The 19,555-nt window shown below is 38.3% G+C and overlaps 1 protein-coding gene across 1 annotated transcript; it reads left to right on the top strand.

The window, feature by feature from the left end:
• The first annotated feature begins 10,498 nt into the window (after positions 1–10,498).
• Positions 10,499–19,399, top strand: iyd (iodotyrosine deiodinase). Its single transcript, XM_036591048.1, has 5 exons — positions 10,499–10,809; positions 14,458–14,652; positions 16,255–16,414; positions 17,253–17,409; positions 18,619–19,399. The coding sequence occupies exons 1-5, from the start codon at positions 10,614–10,616 to the stop codon at positions 18,799–18,801; spliced, it is 891 nt and encodes a 296-aa protein (XP_036446941.1). The 5' UTR covers positions 10,499–10,613; the 3' UTR covers positions 18,802–19,399.
• The last annotated feature ends 156 nt before the right edge of the window (positions 19,400–19,555 follow it).

Raw genomic sequence — 19,555 nt, 5'->3', positions numbered from 1 at the left:
ACAGCGCTAGTGTTATAACAGAAGGAACTCTTCTGAATGTTAATTTAAACGGAGGATTTTATTTTATGGTCATTTTTGATTTTTTTCATTGAGCCATTCATCATATGACAGCAGTGACACACTGAGCAGCCACTCTATTAATTACACCTCCTTTGTATCTACACTCATTGTCCATATTATCAGCTCCACTTACCACACAGGTGCCCTTTGCATACTTTTTTAGCCCCCTTTTACCCACTTCTTCAATGGTCACTGATCACTGATCACTGATGAAGGATTAGAGGATGACCAACACAAACTGTACAGCAACAGATGAGCTACTGTCTCCGACTTTGTCTAATAGAGTGGACAGTGAGTGGACAAATGTAGCTATGAATGAGAAATGAGATACTACATGCACTAAATTTGGACAGATTTTGGTTAAAGGAATAGTTTGTCGAACATCAAATTTACACAGCCAAGACATGTTTGGGGTCTGAAGTTTCTTTCGTTTTGTGCTAGAGCTACAATGCTAATGCTAACAACATTAACACACTCAAACTCCATCAAATTGTTAAGTAATTTCAAATAGACTTGCTTATTTTGTGTCTGACACTGTATAACATACTCAACTGTGAGAACGAACAAAAGTATGGACAGAAATTGAGCTTTAAAATTCTACTGTTTTTGCTATGTGACATAATTTTAGACAACAGTGTGTCATTCAGTGAAACCAAGTGAACAAGTATATTTGAAATTATTTAACAACTCAACTCAGATTGAGTGTGTGATGATTTAGGCATGCAGTTTACACAGCATTTGGTCCAGTATTAGAGTACTTGTTAGCTACAATAGCCTTGTAGCTTTGGTGCAAAAGTGACAAAACCTCAGGCATCAAATATGCCTCAGCTAACTGACAACATGCAAGTGACAAATTGTTGGAAAAAAAATTTTTTTTGCCAAGCTGTTCTTTTAAATGAGCCACTATAGGCCCTAACTGCACCTTTGCTCTTTCCTGCATCTGTTTCTTATACTGTGGCTGGGGGGCTGTGACCATCAGTAGCCAATGGAAGTGCTTCTAAAAGCTGCATATTTATGGGGGTTAATATTTAACATCGCAGTTATAAACCCATTTCTGTGGTGAAACCCCTGGCACTCTTTAGCACATTGCACACTTACATACCACCATCCTGTGTGTGTGTGTGTTTGAGAGCATGCCAAGAAATTTGAGTACTACTGTACCAGTTCTGCAGCTTTACTGTAACTGCTTGGGCTGGATCTCATTCAGTCGCTACTACTACAGTTGCTACAGTATGCATCAGTGCTATAATGTTCATTTACTATTAGCAGTACTATTCCTGCCACGACTGCTGCCAGTTGTTTTTTGTTGCAAATATATGCTCATTCCAAATTTGATGCCTGCAACATGTTCCAAAAAATTTGGGACAGAAGCATGTTTACCACTGTGTTACATCACCTTTTCTTTTAACAACGTTTAATAATCATTCAGGGCCTGAAGAGACCAATTAATCTAATTTGAAAGTGCCATTTTTTGACATTCTGCAAGCTGTGTGAACATACAGGGCCTTGAATTTCATAATGCACCAGATATTTTAATGGGAGACAGGAAGGTAGGCCAGTCTAGCGCCCACACCCTCCGATTATGCAGCCTTGCTGTTGTAACAGGTGCAGAATGTTTACTCGAAAGTTGTCAGGTTGAAACAAGAGGGAATTCCCTGAAAAAGATGTCTAAAATGCAGTATTTCGCTCCAAAATGTGTTTATATCTGTCAGCATTAATGGGGTCTTTACAGATGTGCAAGTTACCCATGCTATGACAGACTCTGACTTTTGAACTTTACACTGGTAACAATCTAAATGGTCCTCTTCTTCTTTGGCCTGGAGAACACAAACATCCACTATTTCCAGTAAACAATCTAAAAGGTTGACTCATCAGACCACAATACACGTGTTCACTATTCATCAGTCCATTTTAGATGAACTCAAGCCCAGAGAAATCGACGGCGCCTCTGGTTTTTTAATGTAGTGCCATCTGAGAGACTGAAGGTCACAGACATTGAGGTATGGGTTTTGGCTTTTCCTTTTTATGCACAGAGATTTTATACCCAAGCATCAGCTGTTTACGTTTTCATTTCATAACATTCCTAGTCTTATATTATCTCAAATCTAATCTGAAACCTAGTCAGTCTTTCTGATATTTCTCATTTTTAGATTTGGTATGTCAAATCACTATGTCGGCAGATAATTTTGCTTCATTGTAAGAAATATGCTAAAAAGCCCAATTACCTGCAAATATAGTGAGATAATTTATGTTTAGAAATAAGTTAAATAATCTTATAATAACCTTACAACAATCTCATAGTGAAACCTAAGATAAGGTAACTTCATTTGCCAAAATACTATTTATTGTTGACAGTTGAGAAACTGAAGCTGAATAGAGGAAAGAAAACTCATAGAAGTCGTGAAGACAATGATCCAAAACATACCTAAAAACAACCTGGAACTACATCAAGAAATGCAAGCTGAAGCTTTTGGAATGGCTTTTACAGTCCCCCTCACTCAAACTATGAGTCTTCAGCAAGGAAGTGTTGGTGAAAACTTCTAAAACAAGAGGCCAATTAAAATTTCTCGGACTGTCAGTCTTGGATGGCAACTGGATGGAATTTGCAGGGCCGACAACAGGACCAGTGCTTAGCTGGTTGTGCAGCCTGGGCTGTCAGAATAATGGGGGGCACACCATACATTAATTTCCACTGTAATGAACCTGGATTTTGCCTGTGACAATTTATTGCATAATAAAGACAATTATGATCCATAAAACTCTGCATTTTTCATCCGGAACACTGACAGCTTGTTAGAGCTGTTCTATAAATTACCCAATTAGCAACCTGGCATCATTATGGCTGATTACAGTGAGAAGCAGTGACCCAGGATGTGGATGGTAATGAATTGTTCCATTTCAGTGCTGTGAATCTTTTTTGACACCAGTGCTGTTCATTTTAGAGCTACTGACACATCAAAGGCTCATGGGATTCCTAACTGATGCTAGGCCTCTACAAAAAAGCTGTTATTCTTAAAGCTTAAGAATATATGTATCATTCTACCGAACGGGTGTCACTTCCTGCTCTAAAATGCAGGGGTGTGGCTAAAGTAAGGTTCGGTCTATGGACTAAAACGTTGTGTTTTTCGGTAATGACATGAAAACGCGCGTGCGTGTGTGTGTGTGTATATATATATATATATATATATATACACACACACACACATACACGCACTTCACTTTAAAATAAATCAAAAAGGTCTTAAAAAACTTTAAAAAAAACAAAAACCCTAAGTATTATTTTCAATTGAAATTTAAGGGTTAGGGTTTGAAAGTACTGTATAAAAGGCTGATTTTGTGTTTATTTAAGCATATTACTATCTCAAATAATGCTTTGGGTTTAAATATATGATAATATAGTCCTTGTAAGTATCTAAGGTCTGAATACTTAATTGTTTTTTAAGTATTTGTTTTATTTTTTTAATTTATTTTGTAGATGGTCCATATAGAAAGTCCATACGTAAGTTTTCATCTGGGGTGTATGGTTTATTTTTCTGAGACGCAAATGTGGTATTTTAGTCCAATGAAATGTTGCAAACATATATTTTACTTGTAAAAGTAAACGGAACTGGGTCTTTTGTGTGTAAATATGGCTATATGACTTTCTCAGTGTAAATGACTCATTTAAAAGTAAGCAATGAATTATAGGCTTTTAACCTGTGGCTGATAACCTTGTGGAATGTTTTGGGTTTTTTTTTCTTTCAGCAAATCTTGGTTGAGTCTGGCTGTTGGACATTTTCTAAGACACTGCATTTTCCTGAAGTGTTAGCTTTCATAATGTCTCAGTAAAGATGGCAATATTCAAAGCAAAGGTAAGATGAAAGATCCCCCACTTAAGGGGATCAAACCATTTTGTCAATAACCACAAAATTTAGGACAGAATTTCCATATAAACAATAACCCAAATCCCACACAACACTGTTTCACATTTACCCACAATACCCCACATCCCACACACCACAAGTCGTGTGTCAAAATCAAGGCTACAGCCGAGGCAGGAGAGACCTTGCCAGCAGTGGTAAAGGATGGCCTGAGCAGGCTGTATCATGGCTTGCTAACATAAGCAAAGACATATTTTTACATTTAACCCTTTTTCACAGTAGCCATAAAATGCTTGAACTATGCATTTTTTTCTTAAATAATCTTGATGGAATGTATTTTGATGGACATATGTATAATTTACAAAACAGAACTATATTTTCGCCTTTGTAGGTGAGCAAGTGCATCAGCACTTATGCAAGCGTTTTTATTCACAACATTGCACACACAGGCGGCCAACAGTGTTTTACATTGTAAAAAAAAAAACAGAAAAAGTCCAGCAGCCGGGGTGCCAGGCAAAACCCGTTAATTAACAGTAAAGTATGTTTTCTCAATAATGGTAAAAATCTGTAAAATTACAGTCAGTTATTTTCTTACAAATACTGCCATTTACTGTAATTCAACAGCTTCATTAGTTCAACTGTTTATTTGGACATAATAATAACAGTATCAACCATTGAAATAAATGCAAATATCTAAGAAATAAAGGTGATCATTTGAGCTCCTCCAATGAAAAAACCATATATTTACCATTCCACATTTTTTTTGAATGATCAATTTTTAGTTTTCTATTTTATTTTGCACAACCTTTTATATTAAAAAGCCAAACTATGCTTTATTACATTTTAGTGACCCCTTGATTTTAAACACAGGGCATCAAATAATGCCATACCATGCTTACATGATCTTTACAAAAATTGTCACTTATACATATCCACATGTACTCACTTGCTTTGGTGAATTCACATTCTATGTATGTAAATAAACAGCAGTGTTAAAATATATGATATGTATGGTTTATTTACTTGCATTTAACCTTTTTTTATTTACAAAATAGGTGTTGACCATTAAGTCATACAGTACTCTGACAGTTTTTTACAGTACAGAACACCCCAGAGTCCAGACCTCAGCATCACTGAATGTGTTTGGGATTACTTATCATAATAAGCAGAAAATGCAACCAACGTCTAAGACAGAACTTTGGAACTGTGGAAAAATATCCCTACAGATTTCTTTGAAGAACTGAAAGCAAATTGAACCGAACATGCAATAAAGGCAAAGTGAGTAGTCACACGAGATGCTGAAAATTTGATATTATATTTAGCTGTTTTAGTCTTTCAGGACTGTCAACAATTATAACTCTCCCTCTCTCTCTCTCTCTCTCGCTCTCTCTCTCTCAGGTTAAATCTGAGATCGTAGGATCGGAAGGTGTGAAATTGCATGCTGGGATGTTGCAGTGGGACATGTGACGCTGAAATGTGTGCAGGCAGAAATTCGCCTCCCTTTTCAAACCGGATTATGTACAGTATTAAACACCCTCGGAACACACGAGCCGCAATTTAATTACTTCTAATGAGGGGATGGCGTGTGCTGGCATTGAGGGCGATGCACACTCCTGCTCAAGTCTGACATTTATTCAGAAGCTGCTGAGGAAATTGGAGAAAGCTGGGAAACATCACTCTCACTGTCAATTAATATTTAATGCAGCGATAGATTGGATGCATTCATACTGAAGATGCATTTTTACCCATTCAATCCTTGCAATCATGCATAAATGCAGCATCATACGACTTACAAGATTTCCACTGACTCCACATTTCTGGATCTTATTATTTATTAGCTATGATCGATTAACTATTCATTATTTATGATTAACATGAAGTGTTCATGTACTTTTGGCCATGCAGTGTATTTTACATTATGTTACCTGTTAAAACATCTGCATGCTAAATAAAACGTACACAAAATCAAAGCTCTACACTTAAACTGTAAGCCCAGTTTCAATACAGAAAGGCTGAATGAATAAACAAACTAGACAGCTGAGTGAGACAAACATCCTATGTACAGATAAAATCTGTAACGTTTAAGGCATAAATATGAGTTAACAGTACTAACACTGCAGTATGTCAGTGGATTTCAGTGAATTGAATTAATTGGTTTCTCTTGACCGTGCCTATGCAGTAGTACTCTACGACTGGGCAGTGCTTCATTGTTTAAATCATGCTGCTTGATTGGCTGTGTGCTTTGACCTGATGGGACTGTGTGGGGTCAAATGTGCCATCCAGAGTTAAAGCACTTACAGATGACATGGATCACTTTTGAGGAGATTATCAGCTCAGAAACCCAGACAGCTTACTGTAAACAGTGTGTGTGGGTGTGTGTGCACTCAAAGCTCTAGACTGGGTCGAGACAGGCGGCCCTCTGCCATCTGCTTTTATTATTCAATGGCTGAAAATAACAACAAAACAAGATGCAATGTAAGCAACACAGCACCAGTATGACCACAACAACAGCAGCATCAGTAGGAGGAGCGACAAGAACAAAAAAGCAACAAAATCACAAAGAATATTAAAACATTTCAATCAACAATGATCATTTCTATTTGTGAAGCAACTGCCCATTGGATTCTATTCTAACTGTGTTTCTTAAGAGTTTTGTGTTCTTTTCTGCATACAGGGAAACATCAAAATTATTGTAAGCACTAAAGTATTACTTTAACTATGGCACACAAAGATCATGAGCCAAAACATTATGATCACCTTCCTAATATGCTATTGGTCCTCTGCCTGCCACCAAAACAGCTCCAAATCACTGATGAATGGACTCTACAAGACCTCAGGTGCCCTATGGTGTCTGGCACCAAGACGTTAGCAGCAAATCCTTCAGGCTGGCTTTTCACTATGAAACTTTCAGGCAATTTTAGTTGCTTGAAACCTGCTTGAAACTAAATTGAATTGCAAAGCATCCTGCAACTCATTTGAAACTCAGCCACAACAGTTGCAAGTGTATCAAGTTCATGAAACAGGACAATCAAAACACAGATAACGCATCATCTGATCATTTCAAAGGATTGATGACAAACAGTGTTGGCTCAATGGACAAGAAAATGAAGGAGAAGATGGTCTTTTGGACACTTGAAAAGGGGACCCTTGTAAATGACTGTATGTAAGGTTAGTCGTTTGTCTTTTTGCCAGTTAATCGAGTGATAACAAGAAACAAATTGTTTCTGGAGTTTCTGGAAGCTAGCGTTTCTGTAACCAGCTGGGTTAAGTAGCCAGCTAATGCTAACTCCTGTTTAAACTCTTTTCTCCCTTTTCAGTATCCAGTCTTTCACCCAAAACTCGTTTAGCCCTTTTAGTTCTCTTATCTTCGTCAAGCAAATTTGCAAGTAGTATCAAATTGAATGAAAGTTAGGTTGCCGGCAACTCATAACAAGTTGCATGAAAGTTTCACTGTGTAAAGCCAGCCTTAAGTCCTGTAAGTTGCAGTGTGAGCCACCGTGGATCGTACTTTTCGTTCCAGCACATCCCACAGATACTTGATTGGATTGAGATCTGGGAAATTTGAAGGCCAGACCAACACCCTGAACTCTTCTTCATGTTCCTCAAACCATTCCCAAACAATGTGCACAGTGTGGCAGGGCGCATTATCCTCCTGAAAGAAGACACTGCCATTGAGAAATACCACTGCCATGAAGGGATGTTCCTGGTCCACGGCGATGCTTCTTCCCACAGTGCATCCTTGTACCATCACTTCCCCAGGTAAACGGTGCACATGTACCTGGCCGTCCGTGTGACATAAAACAAAACTCGTTTGACCACGTGACCTTCTTCCATTGCTCCAAGGTTCAGCTCTGATGCTTGCGTGCCTATTATAGGCATTCCCAGTGGTTGACAGGGGTCAGCCTGGGCACTCTGATTGGTCTGCAGCAATGCAGCCCCCTACACAACAGGCTGTGATGCACTGTTTATTTTTAATATATTCTTCTCATTACCATGCTTAAACATTTCTGTAAGTGGTGCCCTCGCACATCAATGAGCCGATGGTGCCCAACACCTTGTCACCAGTTCATGGTTTGTCCCTCCTCCAATCACTTCTGGTAATTACTCACCACTAGCCTTGTGGTTTTGGAGATGCTCCAACCCAGTCGTCTGGCCATAACAATTTGGCCCTCATCAAAGTCGCTCAAGTCTTCACACTTGCTCATTTCTCCCACACCAAATGTGTCAACCAAGAGAACCAACTAAAACAAAATATCCCAGCGCCGATGTGAGGTCTGTGAGACATCGTATTGTTTTCTCTCATCCATGTAAATGTAAATTTATTTCTGAAGGACCAATTTGTTTGATTGGTTTAAAGCATCTTCAGTTCCATTGCAAAAGTATTATTTCTTAATAAAGCCTTTAATAGCTATGATTGTTTCATTTCAGAAATGGCTGCACAGAAGGCATGAGATCCAATACTGATCTCCATTCTCTCCACAGTGTGGGTGAACTCTACACAGCAACTGTGGAGCAATGGCAAATCAAACTCAATTACAAAGCCAGCAGTGGTCTAAGGGGTTTTATTATGATTGAGTGTGACATTATGGAAATATCAGGAAATTAACTTAAAGCTCATCTCTCTAAGGTCACATGAATCAAGCCTGACTTTGTTGTTTTGCCAGCGAGAAGATGAGAAAAGAAAGAAAGAGATATAAGCCTCAAATTTGACACTTACTTTTTACATTATTGCACGCCATGTATGGCATTTTAGATTGTTTCTGTCTGATTTTTGCAGCATGTTTTCTCTAGATTGTGTTCTTTTAACAACTGTAAATGTGTATGCATGTGTGCACATTCTTAAAGGGGCATTCCAGCATTAAACTAGCCTTTAAAGAGCCCATATTACAGAAAATTGAATTTTTCCTGCTTGATGCGGTATGAAAATCGTTAGCCATTTAAAAAAAAACATATGGTTCATACAGTCCATATATAAAAACTAAGGTGCAAAAACAGCCCGATTCCAAATCCTTGTTTCTATGATGTCACAGACCAACGCATTTACATATGTCTACCTATTCAGCCTACAGCAGTTTAGCCCACCCATTCACGCTGACGTTATAAGGCCTGCACTGCTTTTTGAACAAGGCACAATAGAACAGAGGTCATTTACATTTATCTTAAAGGCACAAAAAACAGCCTGTTTAATTCTAAAGGATACAGTTGGAAAATGGTCATGTAAAAATGAACTACGACTGTTTTTTGTGGACGTCTGAAAAGTCCATGAGATAGTTACAATTTTCTGGATTGTTATTTTGAAATGATGAGTTAACTGTCTCGTGATCTCAACATAACAAAGTTGTTATCTTGAAATAACAAGTTAATTATCTTGTGATCTCAAGATAACAAAGTTGGTATTGTGAGATAACAACTTTGTAATCTTGAGATCACAAGATAGTTAACTCATTATCTCAAGATAACAATCTAGAAAATTACAGCAACAGCTCATGGCCTCTCCGGACTTTCGTAGTTTTTGGTATATAAAACCACAAATGTCATAAGCGGCCCTCAGAGAATAAAATAGAATACATTATATAATCTAGGATATGGGCCCTTTAATATGTTTATCATGTGGCATTGCATCTCTCACCTTCATTAGTTTGACAGAATTCTCAATTCTGTATATTTTTGTGTTTTTGTCCATCAGTGTTCTCGCACTACAATACCCAGCATGCATTACGCAACGTCATTCAGGATTTTATATTATCATGTAACAACTAGCACCACTTACAATAATAGATCCATGAATAGGTGCACACAAGCCTAGTTTTACAGAGCCCCTAAGGAGCCGAGGTTAGTTAAAGACATTGCGTTCCCTCGCAAATGTTTTGCATTCCTTCGCAAAATATATGCATTCCCTATATAATAATTTCCCAAAATATATTATCAGACAGCCAGCAAACGTGGGACCAGAGGTGCCCAACGACACTGCCTACATTAGAGCTTTGTTTTTAGCATGGCTAACGTTAAAAGCTGTTTTCGCAGTCTGTGCTGAGTTTATTCATCAATTGTTCTCTGCAGTCTCTGTAAATGTAGCTTTTACTGTACGAGGACACTCGATCTCAGTTTCAGTTTGCGCTCACTAACAGCATAATCATGTTTGATTTTGAGAAGCGACACTATGTCTTTATATTTCAATCCAAGATCAACATAAAACTCAATGAGCTGCTTCATGTCTGAGCTTAAGCAAAGCACAGCTTTCGCAAGCCAATGCAAACTGTTGCATCGTAATGCAAAACATTAGCGAGGGAACGCAAAAAATGTCATTATTTTTTTTAACCATGCCCCTTAGAGGCTCTATATAGTTTACTAATGAAAATCTCAGAAAAATATATTTATTTAGGTATCACTACTTTTGCTATAGAATTCTGCAGAAACGTTGTAAAAATGTCTTATTTAATAGATTTTAAGTCTACAGTACCGGGGATTCTTCAGATTGGCCTATTTTCTTATCGAATCAGTGGTATCAGCAGAGAACTTACAGAGATAAACCGTAAATAAACTCATACACCGGCTCTGATTTATCTCGTTCAAATATTAACCAGTGAAAAAGGTTCCGCCCCTGTAACTGGATTCTCTCTCAAACTTCAGCAGAGTTTTACACTTTCAGTTCACACTGCAGATTTGAGCTTTCTCAGCAGGCTCCTCTCCGCCATGGCGCTTATTTCGGTCTTCACTCCGGTGTTCGTGGCTGTTCTGTGCGTGGTTATCGTTTTCTTCTTCAGGAACTACCGGAGAGCGGAGTCTTCCTCTCAGCTGAAGCCCTCCACAGCGGCAGGAGAGTCCAGCAGCAGGCCGTGGGTGGACGAGGACCTGCAGGACGACACTGAAATCAGCACTAAAGACAGCGGTGCGTCCCCTCAGCCTCTGCTTCACACATTCACCCATACAGAAGCCTTCTTGACCGTGTTGCTACGTCTGGGTCATTTTCCCCCGATTGTCCAGCTTCTTATCACCTATAACGCAAGAGCACGGTATTCCGTACTTTTCGGTATTCCGTACTCTTGCAACTTTTCCTGTTTGTGTAATAAAAACTACTTTCTTGACATTTGTCAACGATACATCTGAGACATTGTCACATATCCTTTTTTCCATCAAATCGGTTGGCAAGACCATCTAAGCTGGGGGTGGGGAAAACTTTCACGGCCTGTTAAAATGCATTTTTGCACGTTTAAACATCATATTTAACGCTTAAACGAATATTAAACAATGGATTATCACCACGAAACACAGTATGTTTAATATTGAGCTGTTAATCTAAGTTTACATCGTCAGCTAAGTGACTCCTTTCAGATGCGCATCTTCAAACCGCTGCCTCACTTTACTGGGCTTCTTTCCATGGTAGCCTCATTCATTGCACATATTGTTTATATTAATTCACTTTTATAATCAGTATAATCAGTTAATGTAATTTTATAATCAGTTATTGTAATTTTATGCAATTAGATTTCGTAAAACGTCAAATAAAATGCAGGGAAAACACTGTACGGAAAACTGATCCTTCTTATTTCTTTAATGTGACCAATCAAAATGCATCCTGGTTGCTAGGCAGATTTTGCAGAGTCCAACCAATCATTACACCCTGTATGACTTCGGGGATTTCCGCAATAACTGCCGAAACGCGAAAAGTGCCGAAGTACTGTACAGAATACGGTGCTCTTGCGTTAGATCTGAGCGAGAACATTTTGAAACTTTAGCCCGGACTATTTTACTGTGTTAGTTTCTAACTAACGTCTATTACTTTGCCACTTTGTCCTACAACCCAAAAGCATGGAAGCGAACATACATAAATACATTTTCTAAGCCGCTTGTCCTTCTGGGTTGGAAGCGAACAGTGATTTAAGAATGACTTCCCATCTCAGCACGTGTATTCGCATCTAGACTCTTAAGAAAGATGGTTCTGTACAGAAACATTTCATGCTTAAATGGTTCTTTGCATGGTGAAATGGTCCTTTAGATGGAGAATGTGTTCTATGTGGTTCTATGATTGTTCTTCAAGGATTCTTTAGTAAGGAAAAGAAAAGATGAAATGGTTCTTTGCATCATGGAAGAGTTTTTCAGCTTGATGGAGAAGGTGCTGTAGATGGTTCTATATAGAACATTGTAACAATAGAAGAACCATTTTCAAAAGGGTTCTATATAGAACCATCTACAGCACATTCTCCATCAGTCTGAAGAACCGTTTCACAATGTAAAGAACAACTAATCATACAAAGGGTTCTTTGGGTGTTTAGAACCTTTTTTTTTACTGAAGAACTCTTGGAGAACCATCTTTTTTTAAAGAGTATGGAACCTTTTTTGAAACTTGTTCTGTATAGCACCAAAAAGGGTTCTTTTATCGTTACAATGTCAAGCTTATAACAATAGATGAGCCCTTTTTAGTGCTATATAGAATCATTTTCGAAAAGGTGCTATATAGAACCATAAACAACACACTCTCCATCAATCTGAAGAATCTTTTCACCATGCAAAGAAACATTTAAGCATAAACTGGCTCTATGTAGAACTCATGGTTCTAAATACAACCATTCCCTTTACTAAAGAACCCTTGAAGAACCGTCTTTTTTATAGTATAAAAAGTTGAAATTAAAAGTCTTGTTTATAGGTCTCTTACACTGACCATTTTTAAATTATTTATCAATTCAGTTCAGTTTGACACACTCCTGAGGGTGTTCCACAGCAGGCCTTCTCAGATAGCCAGATAACTTAAGCCTAAGGTTAAGAGTGTCCAGTAGGAAAAGGAGTGATATTCCTATTGGACATGGCTTAAGTTATTTTTATAACTTTAAAACATGATATTTTTTTGGAGCATTATGTTTATGAACACGCAATAATGTGGTTTAGTCAAACCACACTGTTCTGTGTTAATAAACATAAGATTACCAACTGTTTTTAAAAAAATGAAACTGTTTTGCTTAATTTTCACAAGATTTGTGCTGTTTCCCAACTTTTGCCCTGTAGTGTATTTTGAAGCACACACAGTTTTCTATTTGTGGGCACGTTCAGCTGAGTGCACTTGTCTGCAGGGCAGTGAAGTGCAGTGACGCGCTGCACGTGGAGAAGACTGTGACGAAGTTGGAGTGTGTAGTTCAGCGGAATGGAAAACCTGTTGAAGGGGGTGGACGATATGGCAAAGATATAATATCACAATACTGTGCTGTACTACATCCAGTTAAGCAAGGCTAGTTATGGAACTGACAATTTCCTGACAGAATGAAGTGTTAGGTAGCTACATCACTTAGGAGTCTCTTCTTCACCTTGATTTAAAGAAACCTGCAGATGGTTATTGTTAAAAAAGCATAGTGTATGGGCTACCGAATGGCACAGCTGTCTAGGAATTGCCCCTATCATGGAGTGATTACGTGTTCAAGTGTTCCAGGAGTGCATAACTGGCCTGGCTTTCTCGGAGTGGGTAGGATGGCCCTCCCACTCTCCCCACATCAGCTCGTTGCTAGCCGACACAGGCGCCAGTAAACCCCTTATGCTCCCAGGCTTTTTGCATACAAGTCTTATTATTCAGTAACTACAGCGACTTTAATGCAAACTAGTTGAGCTGTTCTTTGGTTGTAGAAGTGTGTAATAAAACTTTTGCTCTGGACTGTTTAGGGGGTAGCTAATGAAACGGTATTGGTTCAGGAGATTTATATGCTTGTACATTAGTGCAATATGTAAGAAAACACAGAACTGAGAATGCCATTGAAAAACGTGATCAGACTGTGTCAGCAAAAACAGTCCTTTGCCCACCCACAAATTATGTTCTATGACCTTTGCAATCACCAGATCTCAGTTAAACACCTATGGGAGATTTTGGACTGACATGTTGGACTGTGCTTTCTGCCACCATCATCAACTCACTAACTGAGGCAATATCTTTTGAAAGATCCCTCCAGTGCAGTTCCAGAGACTTGTTGAATCTGTGCCAAGGTGCATTGAAACTGTTCTGGCAGCATGTGGTGGCCCAGCACCATACAAAGACAATATATGTTGTTTGTCCTTTAATTTCTCACGCATCTGTAGTCAGTCTAGCCAAAAGTGTGTATTCAATGTGTGTAGGGAACTATTTACATGGTAAGGTAATAGCAGAAAAATCTACTTTAAAGGATTGAATTGTGGAGAAATTTGGGATCTTATTGAATCGAATAATAATCAAATTGAATCTGTTAGGTCAGAGATTTATACCTCAGTTAATTAACATTGATGTCAATTAATATCAGCTATGATATGAAAAATCAATCCATTTATATGATTGAAATATGTATATAATTTCAAATCAATAACGTGTTACGTCAGCACAATTTTGTATTTGCAGTTTACTTACTTTTGGCAATAATTGTGTTGATATAATATTTTTAATTCATGTAGAACTGATGTTCAAATTTCAATCAAGTGAATTGAATGCATCACTTTTTCAGCTTTATTTTTTGCGTGATGATGGTTGTATTTAGAGTGTATTCATAATTCATAACTGTGATTGAGCTATATCTCCTTTTTGCCTTAGAGGACAATGATTGGGTGGTTGCAGGGACGGAGGATCTGCCCCATGTTCCATACACTCCTCCTCGTTACTCTGAGGAGGAGACGCTGGAGCGCTCACAGCAGTTCTACAAGCTGCTCAACCAGAGACGCTCTGTCCGCTTCATCAGCCCAGAACCCGTCCCACGAGAGGTCATCGAGAACGTCATCCTTGCAGCAGGTACAAAAACACACCACTTAGGCCGGAGTACATAGTAGTGCCTCACAATATAATGTTTGTTCATTGCTGCTACAAGCCAGTGGTACCATAAAAATGTTTTTTAGCCCTCCCAAATAAATGTAGATGTAAATGTAGAAATTTGTGAAGATTATGAGTGTGTTTATTTAACTTATTAGTTTCTGTCAAAACAAATGCCTCTTAGCCCTTAGCCTGCAATCAAGACTTCTTTAATGTGGCCAAGAACTGCCTACTTTGACAGAAAGGGCCGTTTGACTCACACAGGCTGGTATTTTAATGCAGGGAAACAAATGTTTGGCCAACACGCGAGGATATCTTACTTAAACGTTGCTTAGCGCTTCAAATAGAACTGCTGAACAACTTTTAAAGACATTGTGCTGTGAACTTAAAGCCTTTCAGGTGGTAAATGATTGCCAGTATATCTAGCTAAAAGGTTTCTACCCATTGTTTCCTGCTTGTGAGCTAGCTAACTTCAGGCTAACATGAGGTAAAGAAAAGGGGGATTGGCGATAAAATTAACTAGCTAACGAGGTAACTATTTCAGTGGGGAAACTGTTTAGACAGGAATTTTAAGAAATATTAAGGAATTACAGTCATTGAGAGCGTGAATAGGCAGAAGAGATAGAAATAAAATTATTGACAGCTCTTTATATTCATTTGTTTTCGTATAGTTCTTAAGTATGTCACAATCACATCAATGTATAGTTATGAGTTAACGTCAATGCAAACTTCATGTGTTGATCATAACACATTTTAGCAAATTTCTCGCGACGCCTTTGATATTGGCCTTTGTAATACTGATGTTTCTGAAAGTCTTCAATATGCAAAGAAGCTCTCTAACCAATCAGAGTATTTTTTATTGCATGCCGCGAGCATCCTGACCAGTCACAGCTCCTGTGAGTGTTTTGATTAAAGCTGCACGTTGTAAGATTTGGGGATTTGGGGACCTCTCTGGTGGAAACTTGTAATTGCATGAAACTTACAGAGAAACATGCTTGGGTGTTTGAAATGTACTTCTTTAGTTATGTGCTGATGTTACAAGGCTAGGGTAGATAATACATAATGGAGGCTTATACCCCACCAATTACTGTGCCACCGTTATCTGCATAAAAGGACAAAAGTGGACTGTTTTTGCTAAGCTATAATGTATATTACATTCTATATGTAATATATAATGACAATGGTAAAATAGTGATAAATCTGGGAAAAAAGGTATCTTTAGAGACTATACTGGGGCTTTAACATCCTACATGTACCTCTGTGTTATTAATAGCTCTTAAAATTATGTTTTATCCCAAAATCTATCATAAAATAATGTCTCAGACATCAGGCTGCATATTTATAACCATTAAATGTAATAACTTTCTGTGAAGTAACTTTTAGAGGCATTAAAACATCAGACGTCTGGTTCCTTTCACCACCAGTGTAAACAGTTCTGACTCTGAAAAGTTTCTCTAGAGTGGAGCATTTCACATCAAACCACTCTGAATTACTATTAGTTTTTTAAAATAAGTGTGAAATAAATAATAATAACTCCACTTTAATTTAAGCTAGATCTCATTGCTTGATGCGTGTGTGTTTTAGGAACAGCGCCGAGCGGAGCTCACACTGAGCCGTGGACGTTCGTGGTGGTGGCCGATGCAGAGACCAAACACAAGATCAGAGAGATCGTGGAGCAGGAGGAAGAGGTCAACTACAAACAGAGGATGGGGGACAAATGGGTCCATGACCTGCGCAGACTCCGGTTAGGACTGTGTGTGTGTGTGGTTTGTGGGGGCATTAGTTTTTTAAAGTGCACTCACAGACCAGGTCTGTTTGGATTTCTGAACAGAGCTTTCTGAGCTGACATAGAACACTAGCACCCTCTTGTGGCCAAGATCTGTAATGCCCACAGCTGGTTGAATACCCATAGTAATGGCTACATTAACATTATTTTGCAGTAGGGATGGTTATGGGCTTTATTTGGGAATTCCACTGTTTTGTTTTGTTTTTTTTTATCTGCATAATTTAATTATTGTGAAATGTGAATAAAGTCATTCAGGGTGGTTTGATGTAAAATGGTTCATTGTAAAAAAAAAAATGTACTGGCTGCAGTAGTGGTGATATAAATCAGTTCATAATGATAAAATAGTGGTAAATCTCAAAAAATATGTTTTCTTTGGGGACTATTTTGCCTTACAACACCACCTTGCACCTCTCCAAAATGAATGGAGTTTTATAAACATGCCAAAGCTTTATTTCAAAATTATCATAACAAATATCTCTGACATTAGGCAACCTATTTGTAGTCATTTAGTGCAATAGGGTTTATGTGAGGTAGCTTTTAGAGCCTTTAAAGTTCCTCTAAAATGCCACATTTCACATTAAAAAACATTCTGGATGACTTTGTTTTATCATCTGAATGATTTAATTTTGTAGTAAATTTGACAAATCAAAAATTCCCTTTTAATAACATACCACAGTATGGATCCAATGACAGGAAATTGCCACACTGTCCCATCCTTACTTTGCATATAACACGCTAATTAAAACATGAATTTATTACAAGAATTACCGTATGATATCCCTTTTTTCCTGTACAGGACCAACTGGGTGAAGGAGTATCTGGACACAGCGCCATATCTCATCCTCATCTTTAAGCAGACGTATGGAATTCTGCCAAACGGAAAGAAAAAGACTCACTACTATAACGAGATTAGTGTGTCCATCTCATGTGGGCTCCTACTGGCAGCTCTGCAGGTAGTGAAGACTACATAGCATGTACAGTGTCATTCAAATGTTTGGAGCTACCATTGACTTGTTGGGAATCACTGCGTTTAAGACTATAAAATATAGGGAAAATTTTGGCTCCTGAAACATTTAAGCCAAAAATGGTCAAAAACGGCACATTCATGCAAAACTTTTAGCTGGAAAAAAAAACCTACAAATTTGAATGCAGCAAAATATCAAAATCTAACACTTCTGAATCTTTTGAATGATAACGGAAATGGGAAACTGTGATTTAAAAAAAATGCATCAACACAGAGACTGGTATAGGGCATTAGCCTGATATACTCATTTACTCAACCTCTTAAAAAGGCACCAACATACCACCTGATACCATGTGCTGTAAGCCTAGTTAGTGTACAAACGATAGACCTTGCAGTAAACGAGGCTCAAAAACTGAATGAACAAAATGATGAAATGTACTTTACGTACGGCTCTACCGAAGAATTTTTCTGATGTGGAACAAAACTCACTCGTGTGGGCAGAAACACCTTGTTGAGGAGGTCAGAGGAGAATGGCCAAGCTTTTTGAGCTGACAGAAAGGCTACAGTAACTGGAATAACCACTCTTTACAATAGCACAACACATTAAATCAGCTAAGAACAGGAATCCAAAGCCACAGTGGGCAGAGGCTCGCTGATACTGGACAGCTGAAGATTGTGAAAACGTCACTTTGTCTGATGAACCTCAGTGCCACAGTACTTTTGCTGACCACGTGCATCCCTTTATGGCCACAGTTTACAAATCTTCTAATGGCTGCTTCCAGCATCTCTTTATCTCATCCAGCTCTCTTTATCAGATTTATAGACCTTTACCCAATCTAAGAACTGGGAGAATGCTGTTTACATTTGAATAATCAGATAACTGATGAAATCCAGTAATGATTGGATTACTACGTGCATGTAAGTGGTACAAGAGCCGTACCACTTTTTTGAGTTTTGGGTGTGTGACGTAAAAAAACATGACATGGTCAAAAACACCTGCTAAATCTGACCCGACACCTCTCACTTTTAAAATATTATTTCAGGCTTTTCAGGGTGACTCCCAGCAGTGCATGCATCGTAGGTTTCAGACCTCATACAGTGGTCCAAATGTTGTTGAGCAGGTTTTGTCATTGACATGCAAATGAGTTTTTTTTTTATGAATGACTGACTGATTCTTCTTATCTGATCCTTTTGCCAGAATGTTGGGCTGGTTACCGTGACATCCACGCCTCTAAACTGCGGCCCACAGCTCAGGGTCCTCCTCCGTCGGCCAGTCAATGAGAAGCTGCTCATGCTGCTTCCTGTAGGATACCCAGCCCCGGACGCCACAGTGCCTGACCTAACACGCAAGGACCTCAGTGACATCATGGTGTTTGTGTGATGTCATGAAGTTACTAACACTTATGAGCATTAATGAGGATGACCTTACAACATCCTTGCATGTCATTCAGTTGCATAATGTGTTATTGCAAAACACAATGTACTGAGTCATTTTGGCTTTTCTGTTAATCAGAATAATTTAACACAATTTCCCTAAACATAATCAATCAGACAAGAAGTACACACTATTTAAAAGAAGGTAGACACATTCTGACACGAGCATTCAATCATGCAGCTTGTATAATCTCCTTAGAAAAGCATTATCAGTAGAATGGGACGCTCTGAAACAGCCACACGTGAGCCTATAGTCACCATGCCCAATGCCAAGCATCAGCTAGAATGGTATAAAGCCCCCCTGCATTGGAATGGTATTCTTTGGCGTGATGGAGCATCATTGAAAACCTTTGCGATGAGCTGGAGTGGAGTTGGTGATCCAGAACTGATCATCCAACATCAGTACCTGACCTCACTAATGCTCTTGTGGCTGAATGCAATCAAATACTCACAGCAATGTTCCAACATTTAATGTAAAGCTCTCTCAGAAGAAGCCAGCACACCATGTGATCAGACGTGGAATAAAAAGATTTTCCTGCACTTATGCTGGTCTGTCCTTTAATAATCATTTCTGATAAATAATTTTATATAAAAATGAAAAAAAAAATATTTTAATAATTAAAATAATGGGGAATTACAATTTTAATAAGGTCTGGATGAAAACTGTGAACTAATCCTTTAACCCTTAGGTCTCTTAACAA

Source organism: Colossoma macropomum, unplaced genomic scaffold (genome assembly GCF_904425465.1).
Source record: "Colossoma macropomum unplaced genomic scaffold, Colossoma_macropomum, whole genome shotgun sequence".
NCBI classification, from domain to species: domain Eukaryota; kingdom Metazoa; phylum Chordata; class Actinopteri; order Characiformes; family Serrasalmidae; genus Colossoma; species Colossoma macropomum.
This window is presented reverse-complemented; position numbering and strand designations above follow the sequence as displayed.

Bases quoted from the DNA above. Each gene is read 5' to 3' on its own strand.
- iyd (XM_036591048.1), top strand. From the start codon at position 10,614: ATGGCGCTTATTTCGGTCTTCACTCCGGTGTTCGTGGCTGTTCTGTGC. The intron at 10,810-14,457 runs GTGCGTCCCCTC...TTTTTGCCTTAG, and splicing joins AATCAGCACTAAAGACAGCG to AGGACAATGATTGGGTGGTT. The intron at 16,415-17,252 runs GTTAGGACTGTG...TTTCCTGTACAG, and splicing joins CATGACCTGCGCAGACTCCG to GACCAACTGGGTGAAGGAGT.